The sequence below is a fragment of the Terrapene carolina genome, unplaced genomic scaffold, assembly GCF_002925995.2.
Source record: "Terrapene carolina triunguis isolate 2854851 unplaced genomic scaffold, T_m_triunguis-2.0 Scaffold95, whole genome shotgun sequence".
NCBI classification, from domain to species: domain Eukaryota; kingdom Metazoa; phylum Chordata; order Testudines; family Emydidae; genus Terrapene; species Terrapene triunguis.
The window spans coordinates 22,554,447-22,580,829 of NW_020664446.1; the positions used below are offsets into that span (position 1 = coordinate 22,554,447).

At 39.6% G+C, this 26,383-nt stretch overlaps 1 protein-coding gene across 1 annotated transcript in view; it reads left to right on the top strand.

The window, feature by feature from the left end:
* The window catches only part of DOCK1 (dedicator of cytokinesis 1), a 530,692-nt gene that overhangs the window by 128,142 nt on the left and 376,167 nt on the right, over window positions 1–26,383 (top strand). The window contains exons 24-25 of the mRNA XM_026650862.1: window positions 21,212–21,282; window positions 22,986–23,092. Of these exons, the coding sequence (XP_026506647.1) occupies window positions 21,212–21,282; window positions 22,986–23,092 (178 nt within the window). The remainder of the gene's footprint in view (window positions 1–21,211; window positions 21,283–22,985; window positions 23,093–26,383) is intronic.

Below are 26,383 nucleotides of genomic sequence, written 5' to 3' on the forward strand. Positions count from 1 at the left end.
AAAAGATTAATGCTGGTTGTGACAAAGTAAACTGTCACAAGGAAAAACTCAAGGTCTTTCAGGGGCTGAATATACAAGGAAGCAAGATATAGAAATAGATATAGAAAGTATTCATCTAAATCAGGATTAGAACTACGCCGTGGCATCACCCAATGATAAAGGGAAGAGGGGAGCTTTAGGAAAGTATGCTGTCAGTGAGAGGAGTCTGGAACTTATAAAAATCTCTTTTAAGACAGTACATAGAAGGAGAGGCAGCACCAGGGAAGGGTGTGCTGCTACAGGAATGCTAAGGGAAACAACACCAGAGAAGGGCATGCTAAAGGTAGCATCAGCTCAAAGTGAAACATCCATCCAAGATATTAATCTGATCCCCATCACCGTAGTAGCTGAGCCTCTGACAATCTGTGTGTACTTATCCTCTCAACACTTCTGTGAGGTAGGGAAGTCCTATTTATCTCCATTTTTAACAGATGGGGAGCTGAGGTGCAGAGAGGCTAAGTGACTTGCCCAAAGTCACACAGGAAGTCTGTGATGTAATAGGGGATTCAACCTGGGTCTCCCAAGATCTAGGCTAGTACCATAACCACTGGACCATCCTGCATCTTATTTTACATTGCTAAATGACAATTGCATGTCCTTAAACAAAAGCCGAGCACCTATAGAACTTAATAGTTAAAGTCAATCTTCTTGTAAATATCACACTGCTCTCAAAAAAAACCCATCAACATAGTAGGCCTGATTTTAAAATTAAAATAGATATCTTCTCTCATAGAACTGGAAGGGACAAAGGTCATCAAGTCCAGCCCCCTGCCTTCACAGACCAAGTACTGATTTTGCCCCAGATCCCTAAATGGTCCACCTCAAGGATTGAACTCACAACCCTGGGTTTAGCAGGCCAATGCTTAAACCACTGAACTATCCCTCCCCTCTGTTACATTGATGGGAGTTGTGTGTACTCAGCATCTTAAAGTGAGGCCAACTCTTCTTATCAATACAAATAAATGCAGGGATTGTTTTTAGGTTACTGATGAAAGAGGTAGTACTTACTGTGGGGTATGAGCTAAGATTGTAGTACTGAAATATATTTATATCTGATGAGAATTCTTTTTCAGTTGGCAAAATAAGTCAGATGTCCCCATGGAAGGACAAACGACAATAATTATAAGTTTGCTTAATTGCAACCAGTTTTCTACAAACATATTTTATGTCTGAGTTTTCAAGGAGGTTTAACTACACTGTGTTTAGAGGAGTCATAACAAGCCAAATTCCTCCTCAGGGCCTGTCTTTTGAAGTGACATATGCAAGATATAGTCCAACCAGTAATGACTAGGTGTGACATACCAGGGCACAACCGAAACTAGTGGGGGGCTGTGTCACCCCTGCCCTGCAACCCTGGCTACCTTACAATGCTTTGCCGAAGGAGCTTGCTCCTGGACTGCTCATAACCAGCCTTCCAGCACATAAGCCATACCCTGAGTGTCTGCATGTAACTGTAGCCTGCCAGTTACACCGGGACTGTCACCAGCCTTGGTTATATAGCAGGGTGACCCCAATTTACCACCAGTCCCAGATCTTACCCCAGAAATGTATGTCCTGTACTGCCCATCTCTCTCCTGGACAGTACAAATATATTAAGTCCATTGTTCCTCTATGAGAATAATATGCCAGTTTATTATCTTAAATAGAGTTGCCCGGACACTTCAACTTAAACACACTGGATTAGGTAAAATAGTTAAACAAATTTATTAACTACAAAGAGAGATTTTAAGTGAATACAGGTAATGAGGCATAAAAGTCAGAAATGCCTGCAAGAAAAATAAAGATAAAACGCTTAATAGTGCCTAACTTAACGAACTATATTAGATTCAAGCAAAATTTCTCACCACATACTTCCAGCAAGTTTACTGACCAGACTGTTCAGGTCAGGACCACCCTGCACCCTGAGAATCCAATAGCTCTTTTCCTTTGTCGTCTTAGATGCAATGCAGGAGAGAGAGGGGGTGTCTGCTCCTTCTTTTTATAGTTTGTCCCCCTCTTGAAAAACCATTTCCAGCTGGGAACTAGGAGACAGAGTCTGTGTGGAAGGATCTTCCCTGCTGTCTTTTTCTACCTGTTTGAGCTTCCTTTGTTTTCCTTCCTGCTTGATGACTCTGTTTACTGCTTAAATGCAAATTAAGGCAAGCACACGTTCTATTGTTTAGGACAGACCTGATTGCCAACTTCTGCTTGGTCAGGGCTGTGGGGTTTGGAATGTAAGATTCCCCTTCACATATAGTGTTGCCACACATATTTTATCAGGACAGTACTGAGCAGCAAGCTTCGTTTTCAGATGATACCTTGTAAAGCGTACATTGCACAAAGATTATTACAGTAGTGTGTAGAGTATGAATACAAGAGTATATTCTGTCACACTAGGAGGTTATTGGCAAAAAAATTCCCAGTACTTCTAAATGGTTCCTAAACATCAAACATGGCAATTTTCATAATAAACACAATTTTCTAATGGGGAAGGGACTGAAATAGGAAACTTAAAAATTAAGAGGCTAGTGCTTTCTTTCATCATGGAGATTTAAAAATTAAGACTAGTGCTGTCTTTGCCACTAATAGTTTCAGGTAGGCTACCACTGAAATAATTGTTCGGCATTATAAAAATCTGGTAAATTTTTAAAATGTTTGGAAAAACGATTTAATGATTATTCAAATTATTTTATTTTTAAATGCCTTAAAAGGCCTCAAAGGATGACATGCAGAGATGTTTGTGATGATTGTAGAAATAACCTGCAATTTCCTGGTGCAACTATACAATATAAGAAATTCAGCCTGCATATTGCACGTGCTAAGAACTGTGACTATCAATTCCTGGTTAATTTAAACTATTTAAAGCAAAGGTTGGACTTTTTTGGACCGTATTATTTTCATTTACTTTTCTTTATTTCCTGGCATAGTTAATTACCTTTTGCCATAGTTTGCAAGTGCTTCAACAAGGTAATGGCATCAGTTTGTTCATTGAGAAGAAGGGAGTCCTCTTCTTCATCTTTGTTTACAGTCTGATGAAAAGCCCATTAAAGTTTTCATTGACCGTGGATCAGTCACTTAATCACATCCCCTTAAAAATTTCACATCTGTGATACACTTTGCAGAACTACCAAGATGTGCAAATGCTTTAAACAGAATAACCACATAGACATATTTCTGTTATTCTTGTCATTTCCTACCCCATCCCCTCTCTACTACTTTTTTCTCCCTCATTTGTTGAATTATGTCTAAAATGTAGCTTGCAAGCAATTTAGGGTAGGGACTTTATTTTCTGTGAAGTACTCCCCTATTTCCTGTGTGGTATAAAATAATCATTTATCACAATGTAATTGTTTGAAATTATCTAAATTAAATAGATGTACAGTAACAGTGCAAATATATCAGAGATGTGTATTTCTAATTCTGTATGCCAGTGCTTACTTCCTAATGAAATCACTTAATGATTACGGTAATATTCTATCGGTGTTAAAAATTCTGGAATTGAAGCATTTCATTTTTGTGCTTCCTAGTCCTCTTTTTCATATGTGTTTAGGTTTTTTTTGGTATGGAAATAGGTCTTTTCTTTAGACTAATTAAAACCTGTAGTTTTTGTGATTATGAGAACAGGGATCTGAACCTTGGCCCAGTGTTGCACAAGTGTGTTTGTAATTCTAATTAAAATATTAATTTTAAGAATTTAATAAACTGCTTAATTGTTTGGAGTTGTTCCTGATGTTGTATCAGTATCTGAAGACTATTTGTCGTTTTATGAAATTAATATCCCTGAATTCTTTATTTCAGCATCTGGGAATAATTTAGATTGTAATGATGTTTCTGGTATTGTTGGGATCTATTTTCAGCTGCACCTTTTTAACAGAATAAAAGTTAGGTTCACAGCTTAGCTTTTATAAAAGCTAGTATTTATATAGAGTAACTTAAATGGGATTTTTTTCTTATACTAATTTAGATTAACTTTTCTGTGGCTATGTTGCCTAACCATATTATCCCTTTTAATCTGATTTGATACATAATCTTACTCATTGACGTATTGCCAACACTGGAGATTTTTATCACAGCTCTAGTGATTTTTTGGGGGTGTTGTTTACCTGTCTCATAAAAATGTGATGAAGCTAATGAGTTTTTCCTTATTCAAAATGGACATAATCTGTCAGTGGGGCTGAATGGCCTTCTCCTGTCAGTGGGGCTGAAGCCAGCAAGATGGCTGCCATTTCTCTATGGTCTATCTGCCTGTGGAAACGAGGCTGGCCTTAGTAGAGTTGGCTGCCACCTTCCACTGTTCTCAGTGACACTGAAGCCATGTCCACAGGCAAAATGGTTGCCACTCTGTGATTCTGGAACTGGCCAGGACATGGGAACTGTGAGGATTAGCAGGGACACTGAAAGGTGGAGGGGGGAGAATGAGTGAGAGCGGAGTATTGGGGGGAGCAGAAGGCAGATTTAGGGGTTGCAGAGGAATGAAGTATAAGGGTATATGGGGGCAAGTAGAAGGGTGAGGCGATCAGAGGACAGTGATGGAGGTGGTGATAGGGAAGGAGAGCCCCCCTGAGCAGCCAGGGTAAGGCAGTATTGCATTGTTGCCAGCTCTCACAAATTGATTGTGAGACATGGGATTTTGGTGCCTGTAGGGCGAGCTGTCATGATGCAAGAAGCTCCTCCGATCCTGTTATTTTTCAGGGCTAGGCAGAGGTCTGTGTGATTAGCCTCACATGCCCTCATATATGGTATTAGGGCATACAGAGAGGGGCCTGGGGTGGGGAGAGTTGGGTTAGTGGTGCTGCTGGAACCCAGGCAGAAGAGAAGCCCTAGGGTAGGGTAGCAAGAGGCGAGGGACTGGGGAGTTGAGGAAACGGTGCAGTTGAATCCCGGGTAAAGAAGTCCTGGGCAGCAGGAGACAAAGAAATATTGTAGCTGGGAGAAGACAATATATTAAATTAGATGGCAATTCCTGTATTTTAGGGGTGAGGAGATGGTAAATGAAGTTGCTATCTGAGCAGCCAGGGACAGGTGTGAATTTCTGTGTGCATTAAAGATTGATTTTTCAATCTGAAATTATCACACACAGACTGGCAGATTAAAAATACGGTTTGACTTTAAAAAAAATTTGATTTGGGGGCGGGAGGGCTAATCTCATGAATTTTGAGGGTCTGACACATGGTTTTTGACCTTTTAAGGTTGGCAGTACTGTAACTGAATCAGCTGGGATTTGTCTTGATATTACAAATTTGTTTTGTGCAATTTTCTTAAAATTAAATTTAAAGGCTTTAGTGTCTAAATTTATTAACCCGTTTAGCAAAGTTGGTATAGTTAATTTTGTTTTCTGTAGAGGCATTAAAATATTGGTTAAAACAGATTTATCTGGAAGTAATCATCAAATTGTTTTGGTTATCATGCTGCTGCAGTGTGAAATGCTAATTCAAACGGGGTTCTAGAATTTTTTTCTTGAATTGTATTAATTTACCCCTTTTTCCATGATATATCATGATGGCACAACCTGTTTTTATTTATATTGTTACTAAACATATACTGCAACATCCGTTGCTACTGAATGATAGGGAAATAAAGATGCAACAATGATTTTGTAATGGCAGCAGTTATAGCCCTACCCAGCAAAGTACTTACTTAGGACGGAAGAATCCCATACAGTGCTACAGGCTAGGGACTGAGTGGTTAGGCAGCAGTTCTGCAGAAAAGGACCTGGGGTTACAGTGGACGAGAAGCTGGATATGACAAAGCCCTGGCTGGAATGATTTAGTTGGGGATTGGTCCTGCTCTGAGCAGGGGGTTGGACTAGATGATCTCCTGAGGTCCCTTCCAACCCTGATATTCTATGATTCTATGTGCTTAATTTGTAAGCATGTGAGTAGTTCCATTAAGCATATGCTTAAATCCATTGAAGTCAATGGAAATCTTGTATCAGGCCCTGTTTAACTCCTAATAATCATCTTCCTTTATTCAGTTTTGACTCTGTTATCTAGTGACCTCTGAATATTTTATTAGAAAGTGTCATATAGGTCAGGGGTTCTCAACCTTTTTCTTTCTGAGGCCTCCCTAACATGTTATAAAAACTCCACGGCCCATATATGCCACAACAACTGTTTTATATGGCCCCATGCCACAGGGGCCCCCGCGAAGCTAAGCTGCTCAGGCTTCAGCTTGAGGCCTGGTTGGCAGGGCTCAGGCTGGTGGGGCTTTGGCTTTCTGCCCTGGACCTCAGTGAGTCTATTGCTGGCCCTGCTTGGTGAACCCCCTGAAACCTGCTCGGACCCCTGGTTGAGAACTGCTGATCTAGGTGAGAGTGGGAAGAAGGGTTTGATTGGTAATGGAGTAGATTTTGAGCGTCAACTCTTGCTGAAAATTTTCAAAAGCATCCAAGTGATTTAGGAGTTAGGTACCAGTGAAAGTGAATTAGATTTACTCTCCTAAATCTCTTAAGCGCTTCTGAAAGTTTTACTCAATGCCTACAATGCTGCCTGCTCACCTATTTCAATAAACTAGCAAGATGAAACATTGCTATTCACATCAGGACATTAACATCACATTGCAGACCCCCCAGGGGATTATTTTTGAATTGCTGTTGATGCCACTGGATTATAACAGGACATGATCATCCCTCATCCTCAGTCTCAGTTGGAATTTATTACTTTACTGTTAATTTTTTATATTATTTGTTTCTAGTAGTATAATGCACAAGTCACAGTATAAATAAAAAGAAGACACAGTCTCTTCTCTGAAGAGCTTATACTTTCAAAAAAAACAGAGGATCTCTATTATTACTGGTTAAAGGATTTAAACTAATCCTACAAAAATCTGCAGAAGAACAATATAAGAGGCAGTTGAAAGGATTTGTATGTCATTTAAATGGGGGAATATTAGAGGTTGTCAAAATATTTGACATCTAAATTTAATAACCTAAATGTTAATCCTGTAATGTCATGGAAAATTCAAAATATTTACTAATTCCATTGTGTGGCTTAGTTTTAAATTCCAGTTGTACATTAATGGAAAACTAATAATGGCTAATTCTTCTATTTACATTTCAGTCTCGGTTCTATTTCTATTAGCTACTATAGTGTTTTTCAGAGCTTGAATGTAACACCCGTATTTTTCTAGATAGTAAGCTTTTTTCAGTTATCTTGTTATAAAGGATTGACACCCTGAGATAGTTAAAACTAGGGAATAGCTGCAAACTCTTCACAGTTGCATTGACACATAAGAGTTGTACAAGTTGAGTTGACACTGTTCAGAGAAGACAGTACAATTTCTAGTTAGCAGCTAAATTATTTAACAGTGTCCTTCCTCTCTGTTGTTTGCCAGTAAGCAATTCAGGAGTTTTATCATATTTTGTTCATTATTTGAAATTATTTGACAAATTTCAGAGAATCAGAGAAATGTAGAGCTGGAAGGGACCACAAGAAGTCACCAGGTCCAGTCCCCTGTGCTAAGGCAGGGCCAAGTAAACCTAGACGATCGCTGACCGGTGTTTGTCCAACCTGTTCTTAAAAACCTCCAATGATGGGGATTCCACAACCTTCCTTGGAATCCTATTCCAGAGTTTAGCTGCCCTTATAGTTAAAAAGTTTTTCCTAATATCTAACCTAAATCTCCTTTGTTGCAGATTAAGCCTATTACTTCTTGTCCTATCTTCAGCTGACATGGAGAACAATTGATCAACATCCTCTTTATAACAGCCCTTAACATATTTGAAGACTATCAGGTCCATCCCCCGTCCCCCTCAGTCTTCTTTTCCCAGGACTAAATATGCCCAGTTTTTTAACCTTTCCTCATATGTCAGGTTTTCTGAATGTTTTTTTACCACTTTTTTGCTCTCTTCTGGACTCTCTCCAGTTTGTCCATCTCTTTCCTAAAGTGTGAGGCCCATAATTGGAATCATACTCCACCTGAGTCTTCAGCAGCGCTGAGTATAGCAGGACAGTTACCTTCCATGTCTTAAATAAAACACTCATTTTAATACAACAGTCCTGTTAATGCAAAATACAAATACTCCTCTTACAAAAGTTTCTTTAACTTAGTGTGTGGGCTGCACAATTGGGTCACATTCTGTAAGATGAGCATATCTCTTTGGACCATATTTCTGCTGCTGAAGCTGATATTTGAATTTAAAACTCATTTTCTATATCATTCACTTTAAAATCCTCTCTTTCCATGAATGTTCCTGCCAGTAAATTCATTCATCAGATTATTTATGGAATGCAAACACAAAAATGACATGCACACAAAGAAAGCAGATTCAATATTTTATTTGAACAAATTTATTTTTTATTAGTACAAATGTTTTGAAGTATTTACCCAACTCTAGTATAGTGCTGAAATTGAGAATTGTTTTTAGAACCCCTTTCTAGCTAACTAGTGATAAATATTTTTATTGTTTGTTCCATCTTTGTATCAGTCATGTCTTAAGAGTCATCAATGTATTTCAGTGTGTGTAGTTCAGTGTAAAACAAAATTGTGTATTTTGCATTTCAGAAGAGTACATGAATTGATTTTATTCTAAGATTAGTTTCTTGTGCATTCTGTTTGACTTTCTCTTTGCACTAAAGTTCATATCTTTTCAAATTAATTGTCCTTTTTGTCAATACTGTTCCCTCTTGATTTCTGCTGGTTTTCTACTGTTAAGACCATTTCTACACTTATTTGCAGCTGTGCATTGCTACTGGGGGCACAAAGTTGAAGTAATTGATCATAAATTGGCCCAATGGAGGGAGGAACTCTGCGAACTCTTACTCAGCTCAGCAGTCTGAAATTTCAGACGATAAATATTTCTCACATGAATACATTCTTACATATACTTGAAATTAGTTCTAAATGTCAGTTGTCAATAAAAACTTATTTTTAAAATCATTTTACAGTTTAGTCATGCTGGGAAGTGCTTATCTTTTGAACTTTCAGATTACAGGGCTGAGAAGTGAGTTTATTTTTTTCCCCAGATTTGAAAGCATCATATGAGATGAATTTGACAGAAATCACAGTGAAAATGTTGAACTACGCAGTGGTCAGCCAGTTCTAGGTTTTGGGCAGCCCTGTGTGAAATAACATCACCAGTTCCCACTTACTACTGTGGAAATATTAGATGCTGTTTTCCAATTCAAACTGGAACAAGTGCAAAGGAGGACTACTAGGGTGATCGGGGAAAGGAGAGATTATTTTACCTGAGGAAGCTAAAAAAGTTTGGCTTGTTTAGCCTAGCAAAACAAAAGCTGTGAGGTGGTAGGATTGCTCTCTCTCTCTCTCTTTAATAAATCAGAGAGGGAAAAATGCTATTTAAACAAAAATGTTGGCCCAAGAACAGATGGGTATAAACTGGCCATGATTAAATATGGGCTGGAAATTAAAAGATTTCTAAACATCTGTGGGTGAGGTTCTGGAACAGCCTCCCACTAGGAGCAGTGTGGACAAGCAATTTAATTAGTTTTAAGATGGAGTTTGATAAATTTATGAATAGAATTATATGATGAGATTTCTTGTGATAGCAGGAGACTGGATTTGGTGAACCAGGTGGTCCCTTTCAGTCCTATGCTCTGATATATTTTTTTCTCCAGCCTGGCTTTGACTTCCCTGAGTCTGTGGCGAACCAACTGCTGCTTATTTGTAAGGCTGGTGGACCCCAGACAGCAACTGGGAAGACCGGAGATGAAGGAAGGCAAAGTGAACCTTTCTATGCATGATATGAGAGGGCAGTTGGGAAACTCAGTAGAGAGAGAAGAGATGGGAGAAAGAAGTGGGGATGAAAACGCACCCTTTTTAGTGGTTGAATGTAGGATTGGCAAGAGCAGGATCTAGTTTGGGCTGTCCTTCTGCAATTCGTAATATAATTTTAATGTCTAAATACTACAGTGATAAATGCTCCATAAATTTTTAAGATAAACTATCTGCCACAGCCCTCTGGCACAAGCTTCATAATGGCAGCCTGGGAATTGAGAATGGTGTTCTCTCTCGTGGATTTTCTGTGCATGTAGTGTATGCACCAAAATGACTCTCCCTCTATGTTTCATAGAATTTATGAGAAATAAACACTAGTGATTAATATATTCGTGTTAGGTTTATATAAAGTGTGTTAGGTTTATATAAAGCGTGTTCTTCAAAAACATGCAGTAAAAGATGGCTTTGGAATTTTTAAATTATTTGATCTGAAATCAGTCTAATTGTCCTTTAGTTATTTAATTTCCAAACTGTGTTTCCACATGGTCTTTGATTTTTTTGTCAGTAATGGATAGAACACCAGGAGAAAAATCATTAAATCTTTTTTGCTTCTCCTGATGTTAAGACAATAACTCAGTGCCTGTGTTTAATAGTCATTGAAATGGTTGTCCTTGTGCATTTCTCATTGGTTTTCCATGGAACAAATTAAAGTCTATTTAATTAAAGCTGGAACATTGATAGTAGCTTGCTTCAGGGCAGTGACAGCTATCAAAATGTGCCAGGCAGCAAGTTGATGCTCATTATATACTCTTTTTAAGATTACTGCTTTGATGCAATGTTACAAGGATGATCTTGGGTCAGCCAGTATGTGATCAGGCCAGTATTGCTGGTCCCTGCCTGAACTTTCAGTTCTCTGTTTTCTATGAAGGGGATTTTCTATATATTTTTTTCTATATTGCTTAATCTATTTGTTTTAGTGGAAATATCACTATTTAGAACTGTCAAGTATTCTGATGCCATGTGCATGTCTTGTTAAAGGAAAGGTTTTTATATTATGTAGATTGTTACTTAATCACTAGCCAACTTCTGCCTGGGAGCCTAGAAGTTCCATGATAGATAAATGTATGAGCCAAAAAGGAACTTACTTTGGAGCCATTCTGGTTTGACTAATTGGTGGACCACAAGATAAGAAAGCTCTAACTAGCCATAAACAAGATGTATTAGGCCCAAAGGGACATTGAGACTGAATTATTTTCCTTTCCCTAGTGAAAAATTAGTGTGACATGTTATGTAACTCCAGGCATATGCAAAAAATATATAACACAATAACCTTGTAATTGTGTTCTAAAATAGAGTTAGATATGTTAAGACATGACCATATTTTCTGTGATGATTTTAGGAATCTGTCTATGTACATCTTATAAATTCTGGTCGATATGAAATTGTGGAATCCTAGAATGCCTCGTATGTGGAATCTTCCATTTGGTCACAGGAGCTGTATCGCATATTTACTCGACCAGGTATAATGGTCAATTGTTAGCCTTAATGGTTGCCTATTGAGTTTAAACACCTTGGGACCACAGGTTGATTGAAGTCAGGACAGCCAGTTTTCTCCAACTTCCCTGGAGGGTGCTCAGTTTTAGTGAGTGGAAAATCCCTAGCTGCAGAACAAAGAAACCAGGTATTACTGGTGGAACATATACATTCAAGAGACGCACAGGATGCTTTGTGCAAGAGAAAAGAAGAAGCTGGTGTGCTTTCATAGTGGTGGTGGTGGTGGTCCTGTTTAACTGCAGGATCAGCTGAGGAAGAAGGAAGCTAGCTGACCTAGAGAGTGAGAGAAACTCCATGATTAGGGGAAGAAGCCATGGGCTGTAGGAGAAGGATCCTAGCCACCCCAGAGAACTCTCCAGCATTGTGAGGAAACTGAGGCAGGGAAACAAGTATAGATGTATTTTATTTCGTATACATCTGTGTATTTCTTGTGCGGTCTAAGTAACGAGTAATTTCTTTTAGAATTCTGTGCAAAGTCTGTATGTCTGTTTGCTTTCAGTATTACATGCCCCAGAAGAGTTAAATTGTAAGCCTGGAGTGCCCACACAGTTGGAGTTTTGGGAAGGGTTTACTAAAGTTTCTGGAGAGTATGAGGGGTCAGCACAGGTTCTGGGTGGGCCCTCGGCATCTGGGCCACCTGGTCCCATTTCTGTGAAGGGATAACAGACTGGCAGCGTGTGCCCTGGAAATGTTCTGGAGAGGCCAAGGAAAGAGACAGTGCTGGAGCCTGCTCAGATCAAGGGAAGCTTCAAGTACATGGGTCCAGTGGAATGAGATGCAACAGAGCAGCCTGGGGATTGTCCTGTGGACGGAGCTTTACTCAGGACCGACTGCGATACTGTTCTCATTTTCTTCATTAGCACATTAGACAACCTGCTATGAAAAGTGAAGGTAGATGCCTTTACCTATATATCAGAGTTGATATGCCTGTTCTTTTATCTGGAATGATTTTTTTTCCAACCGCAACAAAATACTTTCTCCATTTCATAGCTCGTGGGAGGATGTTTTCTTTGAGATGGTGAAGTTCAGGGATCAAATTGGATTGTTTTAGAGTCCTCCTAATCTGAAGTCTTTCTATCCTACTCTCTCCTCTGAGACTCTACATCACTTCTTCAGTCAAAACTTAAAGGCAAAGGAGGGTTTTGACTCTAATCTTTAAAGCAGCATATGTTTTGTGACAATTTCACAAAAGATCCAGAGCCTGTTGGAAAACAGGGTGGGGTTCATGTTCTGTTACTCTCAGAAAACCTCAGCCCAGAGTTCCTTGCTAATTTCCCCCCAAGGAAGAGAAAAATTTGAATCCTTAGCAAACAGTTGTCAGGAATCCCAGGTATTCCACACTGAGAATTACGAGGCATCTCTATATCTGGGAGAACGGCTGCTAGCAGGAAAAAGTGAGTGCCCTGAGGAGTGGGCACTCCTTACAGTCCTGTTGCTCTGTGGAGTGGGCAGAGTTCCTGCCCCACCCCTGTGCGGATAGGACCGCTTTTGCCACACCCCTGAAGTAGATGCTGGAACCCCCTCATGACTTCGAAGATGATGGAGATGACCACAAGGCCCCTTGAAATCACTGAGGTATCAGGAAGAAGTGGCCTACCACCTGCATGGCCAGCTAAACTCCTCATTATTTTGGGAAAAAATCTGCCACTGTTTCTATCTTGTCCCACTTACACTACAGCCTCTCAGAAATATACAAAGTCCTTTCCAATATGTAGAACCATTGGTTATTAAAATATAAAAACATTGCCAAACTCATACATCGTAATGCTTATTTCTTTACTTTTAGGATTCCATGCTACAAAGCTATTCACTTGAGGTCTGACCTAAAACCCAGTTCACCAATAGGTGTCTTTTTATTGGCTGATGGGGATGTGAATCAGACCATTACTAGCCAGATGGTGGCCTTTTTCACAATCTAGGCCTAAGGAATTTTTTTTGTCCTTGATATAGTGACCCGGATTTGGATGCCAGATGTGTCATTAGACACCAATGCCAGTGTTTCTTGAGTGGAGGTGGAGGGAGACTAAAAGGCGTTCCTAAACTGAATCCATCTTGTCATGTTTAGTCCTGTTGCCAAGACCACAAAACTAATAACCTTAGTAGATGGCTCTTAACTATTTGGAGAAAGGAACATCTCCTTTTTGAAGTTGTTTTTCTCAGTTGTGTGTATTTCTGGTTCAGCCATCTAACTGAATTCAGTTTAATATGCATTTTCTTAAGAAATATGTAAATTAATAATTGCTTCATACATTATTCAAGAAAAGCTTATTTTGTATCACTGATAGATCTTCTAATCTTATATAAAGATATGCTAATGGATTTAATTAAAATAATTATACTGAATAATGTACCCTGAACTTTACCCTAAAATAGTACATATTAATCATCATCAGTAGTCATATTTCTAGCTACAAAGACAATTACAATATTTGATTGATATTAGATAACAAACCAAATATTTTTTCCCTTTTTTTGTTTAAAGATTTGGCTTGAGTATTAGTAGTGTAATTTATCTGTGACATCATGACACTTGGCGTTGGAAAGAGTGATCATAAATAAATATGAGGACTTCTCTGCCTAGTGATTTATGGTCTATTCTGATTTAATTTTGAGAACCTGCAACTGCCGTTGACTTAAATGCGAGCTGCAGGTGCTCAGCATTTCTTAGAATGATGTAAGAATCTGATTCTTTTTTTGCCTCTAAAATTTTTTTTAAGGGGCTAAACTTATTCAGTAATGCAGATCTTTTTTCATATAAATAGTAAGATCCAAGACAAAGGGAGATAATTCTCCTTTTCTGAATGGCTGTGTTACATCTGCATCTGGAATATTATGTTCCTTCCTGGGCATTACATCGCTAGAAATATACTGGCAAAATGGAGGGAGATTGGAGAAAAGCAACAAAAATGATCAGAGACTATCACAGTTGACTTATTGAGAAAGATTTAAAAATAACTGTGTATTGCTATTTTAGGGGCACATCTATAAATATTTGAATGGTGTAAAAACCAAGAAGGAAAAACAATTATTTATTATGTATATGAGGGTGTAAATAAGACTAAGCAGATATTAATAATTGACAATCCTAGTTATTAGTGAGATGTGGAATAATGCCTTAGTGGAGGTGATGAAAGCCCTGTTGATTGGGACTCTGAAAATCAATTGGATAAAATGCTAGAAAATGCATTGTAGAGTTAAGTCCTGCATTGACAGGGTGATGGACTTGGATGACTTAATAGGCGTTTTCTGTATCTAACTTCTATGATCATGTGTTTATAACAGGCTTTCCTATTATAGTATTGTTTCTGGAATAATTTGGTCAAGATCTCTTGGTTCTTGCCTCACCCCAGTTATTGATAATGTGACAATCTTAAAGTGAAATTATAGTAATTTATTAATTTTGTAAAACTCAAATAATTATTGTTTTGAATTTTAACTTTAAAATTGCATTTGTGTGTGTGCACATTACAAATGTGTATATATACACACTCATTATAAATATATGCACATGCACGCAACCCCATGCACAAACCCATCTTAAGAGCATTAAAGTTGTAAATTCAAGCATTTGATTAGGTAGGGCCACAATTAAGGTTGCCTGTGCAATCTTAATTCAGCCCCTTTGTGCATATGCATATATGATATACTCTTTTCCGCAAAGAACCCTGCCTCATTCAGTGTACAGGATGGATGTTGCTCATTGGAATTGTTCATTTCTTCTTATTCTCATCATTCATTGTGTGTGGCCCTTTGCATTATTTACTCCACACCATACCAAACCCTTCACTTAATACAGAGTTAATTTCTTCATTGGCTAGTGCTCTCATTGTAGTATCTTAATTCTTAATGGATTTATCTTTACAACACTGTGAGGTCTGGTGGCATTATCCACATTTTGCAGATGGAGAACTGAGGCACAGAGATCAATGCCTAAATTATCAAGTGCCAAGTAATTTTAGGTGCTCAATTTGATAAGCCATAGGCCTCATTTTTCAGAGTACCTAGCATTTTATTGCACTTCATATGTTCAGAGCAGAGCTCCCATTGATGTCAGTAGGAGCAGTGAGTGCTTCTGCAAATTGAACCCCCCGATGTCTCAAGTTGGGTACCCAGAAAATGAGGAAGACACAGTGGCCATCTGTGAAGTTTTGGTTTAAGTGACTTGCCACGCATCATATAGGAATTCTGGCAGAAGCAGGAATTGAATCGAGTTCTCCAGGGTGGCATTCAGCTGCCTTAACGATGAGCTCATTCTTCCTCTTCCTCCATTGTTTATTCACCACAGGTTTATTCAACGCACTTTTGCAACAAATGCGGCAGTGGTCCTACAGAACACAGCCTTATTCACTGTACTGTCTTGATTCATTCCCAGAGCACTGTCCATCCTGTACACCGAATGAAACATGGGCCCTGTGGAAAAAGTGTGATCATGTAATTAATGATTGTCTCATGATTAAGGCCCTTAGTTTCAGTTTTTATTTTGTTTTACATTTTCTGGAAATTTATCTGTGTTCATTACAAAAAATTTAAAAATGGGTGAAAATTGCTGCAAAAAATTAATGTTACAATTTTCTGGGTAAATATCAGTGTTAATATCACTATTTTTTAACTTTAAAAAAAACTCTGATAATCTGAAATGTAGATGGATACAGTTTTTTATTTTCAACCCATTTTAGCATGAAAAGTAATTTACTTTTATTGGTTTTGAATGCTGATAGCATGGCGAGTTATCTGTAAAGCTGGTAAGCATCGATAGGCCATCTTGTCCAGTCCCCTTCCCTGAGACAGGACCAAGTATTATCCAGATCTGCGGTTCTCAAACTTCATTGCACCACAACCCCCTTCTGACAACAAAAATTACTACACAACCCCAGGACGGAGGACCGAAGCCTGGGCCCGCACGAGTCCTGTCACCCTGGGTGGCGGTAGGAAGGAGGAGCCAAAGCCCAAAAGCTTCAGCCCCTGGCAGGGGGCCTATAACCTGAGCCCTGCCAGTCAAGGATGAAGACCTCGGGCGTGGGCCCACGGGTGGTGTGGCTCGGGCGTGGGCCCCTGGGTGGTGAGGCTCGGGCTTCAGCTTTGGCCCTGGGCCCCAGCAAGTCTAACACCAGCCCTGGCGACCCTGTTAAAATGGGGTCGTGACCCACTTTGGGGTCTGACCCACAGTTTGAGAACCGCTGATTGAGACCATGCTTGACAGGTGTTTGTCTAAAATGTTATTAAAACCTCCAATGACAGGGATTCCGCAATCGTCCTAGGTATTTTGTTCCAGTGCTTAACTACCCTTACAGTTAGGAAGTTTTTTCTAATGTATAACCTAAATCTTCCTTGCTGCAATTAAAGCCCATTACTTCTTGCCTGTCCTCAGTGGATAAGGAAAACAATATATCACTCTCCTCTTTATAGCAACCTTTTACATACTCGAAGATTGTTACCATGTCCCCGCTCAGTCTTCTCTTCTCCAGATTAAACGAACCCAATTTTTTCAGTCTTGCCTTGAATGTCATGTTTTCTAGATGTTTGATGAGTGCAGAATTGACAACAGTACATATGCCAGTGTTTGAGTTATTACAGTACTTCTGACCTGGTTCTCTGCTCCAGAAGGAGAGAGAGGCTTGGCAACCTGGGGTCTGGGAAGTTCCACTGTGCTGAACGTGACACCCTCCCCCCCCTTCATCCCCCCAGAATCCTGACCAGCTTCCCGCTCTGTAAGGAGAGATGGCAGTTATAGAGCTGCCTCTCCATCCAGAGTGGAGAGCTGGGTCTGGGAAGTTCCAGCACTTTCAAAATAAGGGTGAAAATCGGTAAAACCCACATCATAGCTTCTGTAAAACATGGGAAATTTTTGGCCAAAATTTTTGGCTAAAATGAAGGTCCTCATTCATAGTGTATAGGCACAAGGAGGCAGTATTAAAGTTCCACAGGCAACCTTAAGACTGGCATCTTCTAACTTTTGAGTGCTTAATTTTGTAATCGTAAGGTTCTTTTAATATAGTTTTTTGGATCTTTCTCTCTCTCTCTCTCTCTCTCTGTCTGTGTTTATTGTGTGTGTGAAAACTCGTACTAGTACCTTGGAAACTGACAACATGTTGAAATGATTGACATTTCACTGCTTGATAAATTCAAAAAATGAGCTATTGAGTCTTCAATCTAATTGGGTGAATAGTTTTTGTTACTATATGATGCAAATATTTCATATTTATTGTGTATATAATTTGGCTTGAATGTTATTTTAGAGATGCAGCGTAATTTGAAGAATTCACCCCTGTGCTTTCTCTTCCTGTCACACTTTTTCTCTCCCTTCACTCTCTCTTTCTTTATCTGGTTGACACCCAATTTGTTACATTATGTTGAATTTAAATGCTTACACTTTCTGGAGCAAGGACCCAGAGCTACCCTTGTTTTGTGAGGCATTTGTCATCTTTTTGGGCACTTTAAAATACGATGTCAGCAGAGGGGACTGAGAACTCCTAATATCTATTCCTGACTCGTCTTCACTCACCTAACTTCTTTTAGTTCCTTCTGTAAATATTTATTATTTATCTACCTTAAAAGTTAGAAGGAGATACATGAAAATAAAGGTAGGGAGATGGAGGAAACCCTTTGTCCTGTGATAAGAAAGGTCTTGGTTTGACACAAAGCAGAACTTGCCTGATCTGAGCCTAACTTTTTCAGTGAGCTTCTGCGCTTTTCTGATTAGTTTCACTTGACTTAACAGTTGTGTTTAATTCTTATTTGAACTGTGCAATTTTTTTTTGCTATGGTTAGATTTTGCAATGACAGTGGAACTAACCAGTGTCACTTGTACACAGTATTAAGCTATGATGTGTAAATAAATATTACAAGACATTTATCTGATGCCATACTATATTTAATCTGTGTGTGTGGCCAAGAGAAAAAGACGGAAGCTGCAATATCCTTAAATTAAGATTTATGTAGAGTTAGTGACTGTCAGTTTTGGTGCCATGAAAAAGATTTGAACCATAATATAATTCATTAACTTGAGGATTTATTAGCTAATATATTGTGAGCCAGAAAGGGAAGCTGACTACTTTCAATGATTCAGTGACTAAAGGGGTAAGGGAAGGAACGTCAACTTACCTCCTTCTTCGAGTAGTGTCCCTATGGGTGCTCCACTGTAGGTGTTTGTGCGTTCCTGTGACATCGGAGAATTTCAATAGCAGTCAGTCCCTCCTGTGGGGCCATGAGGCCAGCTGGCATCCACGGGTATTCCCTCCTCAGTTCCTCCTCAACTGCCCTAAGCTAGAGACGGAGCTAGGAGCTGTCCATTCACAGATCATTAGCTCCTTTAATTTTGCAAATTGTTGCTTCTCTTTAATCCTCTTTTCTTTTAGTACTTATTTGTGTTTAGTTGGCCATGCCAAAAAAGAGTGTGTGGGGGGGGGGGGTCAGAAAAGAAAGGTAGAAAAAGTAGAAAAGGTTTGCCTCCCACCAAACTTGTTGGGGAGTGATCTTCCTGCACAATGGTATGCCTGGCTCCCCAGGCTTCAAAAAGTGTCTTAGCTGGAAAGATTCCAGTGGATGGACATTCGCAGTGTATCCACTGCCTCGGGGAGACGCACAATCCACAAAATTGTGGCTGGTGCCAGCAGCTAAAACCCAGGTCCAGGAAGGACAGAGAGTTGAAATTCCTGCCCTCCATTCCCCAGAGTCCTGATAAGAACGATCACCACAACCTTCTACGTCAAAGGCAGGTGATCCCAAAGAGACGAGCCACTCACTAAAGACCTCTAAGAAAAGGTCTGTGAGTCCCCATAACGAGCCCAGATAGAGCAAGAAATGACCTCCAGCTCCATCAGTGTCTTTGGTACCTATGGCGCCGAAGCTGCCTAGAGTCAGTACCCAGGGCACGCATGGTACCGAGCCAACAGAGCCAGTTGGTCCCTCCAAAGACCCGATGGGCCCAGGCAAGGAAGTTCTGGTACCGGGGGTGCGTGAGAAACAGATGTTCTGCACCAGGGAAGGCTACGTCAACTAGGTTGTCGGCACCGGCACCAACAGCCATCGGAACTGATACTAGTACTGCCCGCACCGACTGACTACCGGTGTGCATTGGACCTCTTGCTCTCTGATGCACCTCCCTCACCCCTTCTCAGTATCGAGGCTCCGGTACTGAGCTCGCCAGGAGTAGTGGACACAATGGCATATCCATGCCCTTCACTGTTTCTCTTCTCTTCAGACTCAGATAGTGAATGAGAGGACTTAGGTTTCTACTGCGTGTCCTAGCCCCACACTGGTCCATGGTTTCGGCAGCCACACTTCCAGCCACTAGCTCCCTACCCGGAGTGGCTGAACTGAGACCTCTGGCAAACCCAGAGGCAACAAGCCTCACAGATCCCTAGTGTGGAGTACCAGGCACCCTCCTTTAGCAGCGGCTTCAAAGGTGGCAGACCCTCCTGAGCTATTGGGGGGAAGGAATGGAAACCGAATCAGAAAAAGAGGATATTCCTCTAGCCCATCTTTCATCATCCTCACCTGACAAGGCAGTGATGCCCCCTCCGCCTTCCTTGGCAGACAGCTTTAAATCATTCCAGGACCTACCCCAAAGAGCGGCTGAAGTCCTGCATAAAGTAACTGAACCCCATCACAAGCTGGTGGACATTCTCCACTCTTCCACCTCTACCAGGGGCCCTCCTAGACCCTGCTAGGGTCATATGGCAGACACACAAACAGGCAGACAAAAAGTACTATGTGCTAGCAAAGGGCACAGAATCTTTGTTTTCCCACCAACCTCCTTCATGGAAATGTGAGTTTGTAATCAAGTAACACAGTCTCTGCAAAGACATTTCTGACCACACCTCTGCATTTTACTGTTAGTCAGCAGAAGAGATATACAGATCTAAAAATAAATAAATATGTTCCTTATTTATCCATGTAAATAATCGATTAAAAAAAAAAAAGACTCCAGAGGAGATCCTGTCAATTACAGGCTGGTAGCCCTAACTTCAGTACCAAGCAGATTAGTTGAAACTGTAGTAAAGAACAGAATTATCAGAGACACAGATGAATATGATAAGTTGGTGAAGAGTCAACACAGCTTTTGTAACGGGAAATCATGCCTCATCAATCTATTAAAATTCTTTGAGGATGACTGCACCATACCTGAAACGAGGGGTGCGGGACGGGAGACATTCTCTGGGCTTGCCAGAGTAAGGGTAGCAGTGCTTTGTGGGTGGGGGAAAAGGAGGTCAAGCTGCTGCAAAAGGGGTGGGTGGGGGTCAGATTGGGTGATGCTGACTCATACCCCTGGGAACATAAGTCCGAAAGGCTTTAAAAGGGGCAAGTTCGCTCAGTAGCCCTTTCTCCACACATCAGGGAAGGCAGCACCTTGCTTGGGGGGTTCAGGGCTCCTATGATTGGAACGGCAGGGAGCCAACTCCCCTTTCTCATGGCCCACCTTAACTCTCCTATGAGGGGGGCTGGTGGAAGCCCCTGGTAGTTATTTGAATGAATATGGAATTGTGTGTACTGTATACTATTATCTGACGGGTAGTCACAGATATCTAATAATAAAGCTGTGTCCTGATTAAATCCCTGTGAAGTGTCTTCTGTCCTTCATTTGGTATAGTCTGACAACGTCAACAAGCATGTGGACAAGGGTGATCCAGTTGATGTAGTTTACTTGTCTAATGATGTCTCTGGATTTCTACAGGTTTGAGGGACTTCATGTAGTGTTCCTAATTTTTTTCATGATTGTTCCATTGGCAAATCTCTCAATCTATTCCTACTCTTGGGCGGAACCATTCCAACATATGGTGATAAGAGGAATTTGCCTTTTCTAATTCAAGTAGTTTCTGTTTAAATGGTCCATCTTGTAATATTGTACAACTCCCTTATTTTTAATTTCTCTCCCTTTCAGTGAACTCTGCATTGTAACTTTAAATTGTGGTAACTGTCAAACTGGTGTTTACACTAAGATCATTGCTGTGTTTTTAATTTTTAGGGGGCTGCACTTAAATACTTGCCAACTATTGTCAATGATGTGAAATTGGTATTTGATCCAAAAGAACTTAGGTAAGTAATGTTATTAAAGTAATGTACTGTGTACTTTCTATTGTCTAGATCTACATTTTTGTGTTTGAACTTGTGTATAATTATTTAATGTACAACATTTTATATGAACTTTTATTGCTATCTTGGTAACTTGAATCCCTAGGACAAGAAATCATAATCATCTATGATATTGTACTTTGATCAAAATTCTTTGCTTCAGCCATCTTCAGGAGTATACATACATATTTTTATTTTAAAGTAAAATGTGTGGTAGGGAAGCTTATTATTTTTTCTTGACAAATTTGCAAGCCTGTCTAGTAAAGATCATCTAATGAGATGCCAAAAATTGTAAATCATTTGAGTGATATCAGACTTATAGCTCATGTGTTTCATGCATCACTCTGCACCTCAATTGATTTGAATAATGATAGGTTTGTTATAGTTCAGTGCACACTAGTTGTGTGTGGAAATTTTACTAAAGCAAAAACAATCATCTCTCCATGGACCCCTTTTACAAAAAAGGTAAAGGGGAAAATTTGTTTAAAAACAAACAAATAACTAAGATTAAACACACTGCTAATGTGTTTTAAAAAAAACCTATAGTAATCTATTTTAGATGTTTTGATTGCACAGACTCTACATTGTCTACAATTGTATAGTCTGTGATTTTATTGAGGTAGTTAAGAGAACACTCAAGTGTTAATAAAAAATAAATGTGGAAATTCAGAGTTAATTTTTAATCAAATAAATGCTTGGAGGCTGGAAAATGAGGCTATAATTCAAAAGCTAAATTTCAGTTTGGAAATACTCTGTACAAAAAATCATAATTATTGCTGAAATTTTTCATTGCACCCAGAAGCTAAAGTATAACTTTTCATTTACCTATTCTGCATGCCTCTATATATCCTTTTCCGCTAGGTCTCCTTGGGCCATGAGTATAGAGTTCCAAGACTAAGCCATTTCTGAAAGATGTATGGTAGCAAAAAGTATTGAAAAATCTGTCCAAAAGTAAAATACTGGTCATTGGACCATCTTACTAAAGGATGTTGTCAATTTCCCATCACTTTAAGTCTTTTAATCAAGATTGGATGTCTTTCTAAAAGATATGCTTAGCTCAACCACAAGTTATAGGGCTTGATGCAGGAACTACTGGGTCAAGTTGAATGACCTCTGTTATGCAGGTTGTCAACCAGGTCCCTTCTGGTCCCAAAGCCTGTGAATTTTTTTCTGCGTCAGTCTCAGTTCTGCCCCTACCCCTAATTGAAGCTGTTCACATAAAGGATCCTTACTATCATGCTTCTTCCCCTACCTAAGTAGCAGGCTTTTGCATTTACAGTAACTCATATTTATGTTTTAATTGTCTTATGTTCATTGCCTCTGTGCCTCAGTTTGATTTTGAAATACATAAGCCAAAATGGAGAAGCTGTATGCTGCTACACGAGTAGATCCTTGTTCATCTGTAGTGGAATGAGGGAGGAAAATGAAGAGCAGAAATAAATATATTGGCCAAAGAAATTTAAACGAATTGTGAGCACTGAATTGCCTTTCTAGAACTCCTCACTATGTAGAAAAGGGCTTGGTCCTCCTCTGCTCCCCCTTCCACCCGCCCAAAAAAATGTTTACTGAACTAACTGCTCAGTTTCTTTTCTAGCTATAGACATTTGGTTTTATATACTTTTGAGAAATTAACATATTCCTTTTCTTAATTGCCCATTTTTGTATAGCAAGCTGTTTACAGATTTCATCCTAAATGTTCCAACGGGTCGGCTCACAATTCAGAAGCTGTACTGTTTGATCGAAATAGTTCACAGTGACCTCTTCACGCAGCATGGTAAGCAAAGCCCTGGAAATCATTACATTGTCACATTATTCATTGTCTCTAGACCTCTATCAGTGTCAGTTCTGTCCTCACTTTAGAAGGTAGTGGAAGTTGCAACCAATTAAAGTTGTTCCACTACAAGGACAAGCAGATTTAGATTATGTAAGAAAATGCTAATTGACAGTTAGTGTAGGTGGTAGATCATGGAGAAATGAAGGCAAAAACTTGTAATTTGTAATTTAAAAGAGCATTAAACACAGTGGTAATTGGCTTGGATTGTAATTTTTAAAATATGAAATTGTCACTTTCGCATTTCTGTAATGGCATTTTGTGTCAAGGAAATTGAGAGAGAGAACTTGACCTTTCTGTTTTATTTTTTAAATACTTCCCACAAATTCCAAATTAAATACATTGACACTATACCATGCACCCACATTTTCATTCCACTTTCCAGTTAGTGGCCCAATGAAAGACAAGTTCAAATGGTTATTTTATGGATTATCTAGGTTTTCAATTGAGGTACAGCATTGCCTTTCTTTCTAGATGGCTATAGTGTAGACCAAAGTGTTGTTTCCTGGTGAGATAAGTTAACACAGTGAGCAACTAACTGTTGCCCTCTCCTCCCTTCCTAGTAATCTCTTCAATTTTGTCAAAGTTCTAAGGGCCTGAGGAGAGAGAGGCAAAGTCCGTCTCTTCATTTAGATGTTTTGTAGTGATCAAGTAGGGTGAACGAATTTAACCAGGATAGCTTAAAAGGAAGCTGCTAAACCATTTAGACCCCAAATTTAGATTTGATGGATTCTTTTTTAAAAGCTTTACAAATCTTAATAGTAATAAATGCTGTATTTATGAAACTATAACTGAGCAGTGAAAAATTATTTTTGGATTTAAACCTCTCCCTGAAGTATTTGCAAGCAGACAGACTTATATTGGTATGTATATATATGGACCATAAAGTAAAATGGGCTATAAAAGAGAGCAGTCTAATTTCGCTGCCCAATTTATATGAAACTACCACAGAATGGATGAAGAAAAATAATTTTTTAATTTAAAAAATATGGTCAGTCTTGATTATTTAAGGGAATTTTAGTAATACTGATAAGGATTTTAAAGAAAATTAAACCTGACCGTATGTATTTTAATGTATCTGTTTTGTGGGTAACTGTTACAGATTTAACAAACATAATTCCTTCTTTGTCTGATATGATTATAAAAAGAAGCCACTTAGGTGAGAGAAGTAACAAGTTACAGGGACTTGAAACTTTCTAGAAGGCTTTGGTCCTTTTTTATCTATTGTCGATTTTACTTGTAGGTAAAGATGACACACTGAAAAAATAAATGAAGTCTGAACTTAGTGATTGGAACATAGAGTAGTAGGACTTTGATAAATAGGCTTCCTCAGCATTGCAAGGTGTGCAAGGCAACTCCCCCACCCCAAAGTCAATTTAAAAGTTTGTGTCCTGTTGAAAAGAAAAATGCATTGACGTTTTTATTGAAGAGTACACTGTACATTTCATGGGCTATATGACTTTCCATTCTTAACCTGTATTTTTCAGGAATTTAGTGATTATGTTGGAAAAATTCCTTTTGTTGCTAAAATATTGGGGAGAGGAGCTAGATAAAAAATTGTTGGGGAAATAGCTCTTAAAATTATTCATAAGAGGAGTATGAAACTGATTTTTCAGAGTGCATTAGTCCTTAACACTCAACATTTTGAAAGGGCTGTGCACTAGGTGCTGCTCCATAAAATGCACAAGTACCCTCTGCACTGGTAGTGTTCTGTAGTTATCTGAATTATATGTACCCTCATAGCACCATACTGTGAAAATGTAGTCCTAAATGTATGGAGTAATTCCTTTTCCTGTTTTGAATTTTTTTTAATAAATAGATTGGTTAAATCCAGTGTACACACATGCACAGATATTCTGAAGAAGTATATATGCTTTCACATGCAGAATGCCTGCCTGAGAGTAACGGCTCCCAGTGGTTCACAGATCATTTAGTGTATTAGGAGGCAAATTTAGCAGATGGCTAATAAAATAAATTACATGCATCTTTCATAATAAGATGACTCTGGCACGTAAATGCAGGAATGTATATAGTAGAGATAAGAAACCACCTAGAAACAGGAAGAAGGGTCAAAATGCAACAACATGAATGTAAAATATACTACTATGTATAAAGGAAATTAAAGGGTAAAAGCTTACTCTAAGGTTACTTTGTGGGCTAAAATAAATTTGTAAAAGCAAGGAAGCATGATAGTATATGCATAAAACTTCTTATATCACATTGTATTTGCATGTCCCTAAAACTGAAATAAGTGTGATATATCCTTTAGGACCAATGATCTATGTTAAAGGTACTGACTTAAGTCTCACACTTCAGGAGAGACTGGATGGTTAATGAGATTGATAATGAGAGTCAGAAACTACACCAGCAGCATCCAGAACAGCTTTATCAGCAGAGCTGCATGGAACGAGGTCCGGTAGAGCCATCCTCTGTTTACACACCTGGGACTATGACATAAAATGCTTAGTAACCTCAGTAGATGAGGTTGAAAGAACAAGCTACAGTAAAAGCTGTTTTATCTGGCATATTGGGAGAATGAGAGGTTCCGGTAAGTGAAAAATACCAGTTAACTAAGAGGGAGGGAGTTTGGGTGCGGGAGGGGGCACGTGAGGGGGTGTGGGGTGCCGGATCCATGGGGCGTTCACCTTGGGCAGCTCCCTGCAAGCGGTGACCTGTCCCAGCTGCTCTTAGGCGGAGGCATAGCAGATGACTCTGCGCACTGTCTCCGTCCACAGGCGCTACCCCCACAGCTCCCATTGGCCACAGTTCCCAACCATTGGGAGCTGAAGAGCTAGTGCTCGGGGCAGGGGCAGTGCGCGGAGCCGCCTGCTGCGCTTCCGCCTAGGAGCAGACGGGACAGGTCACCGCTTGCGGGGAGCCTCCCAAGGTGAGCACCGCCCAGAACTGGCACCCCGCACCTCCTCCTGTGCCCCAACCCGCTGCCCTGAGCCCTCTCCCGCACCCAAATTCCCTCCCAGAGCCTGCTCTCCACACCCCCTCCAGCGCCAACCGGACTATAAACCGGAATTTCAATGAATATCAGAAATGCCGGTTTATAGAGCTTTCCGGTTGGTGAAGTGCCGGATAAAACAGTTTTTACTATACCATGAACAAGCCAGAAACTGCACCAGCAAAAGCCCTAGCTAATTCATAAATCAGAATGCCTGGAATACATAGATTTCAGAAGACTTTGGGATATTTTCTCCACACATTTCCCCCTTCTCCCCAAGCAGC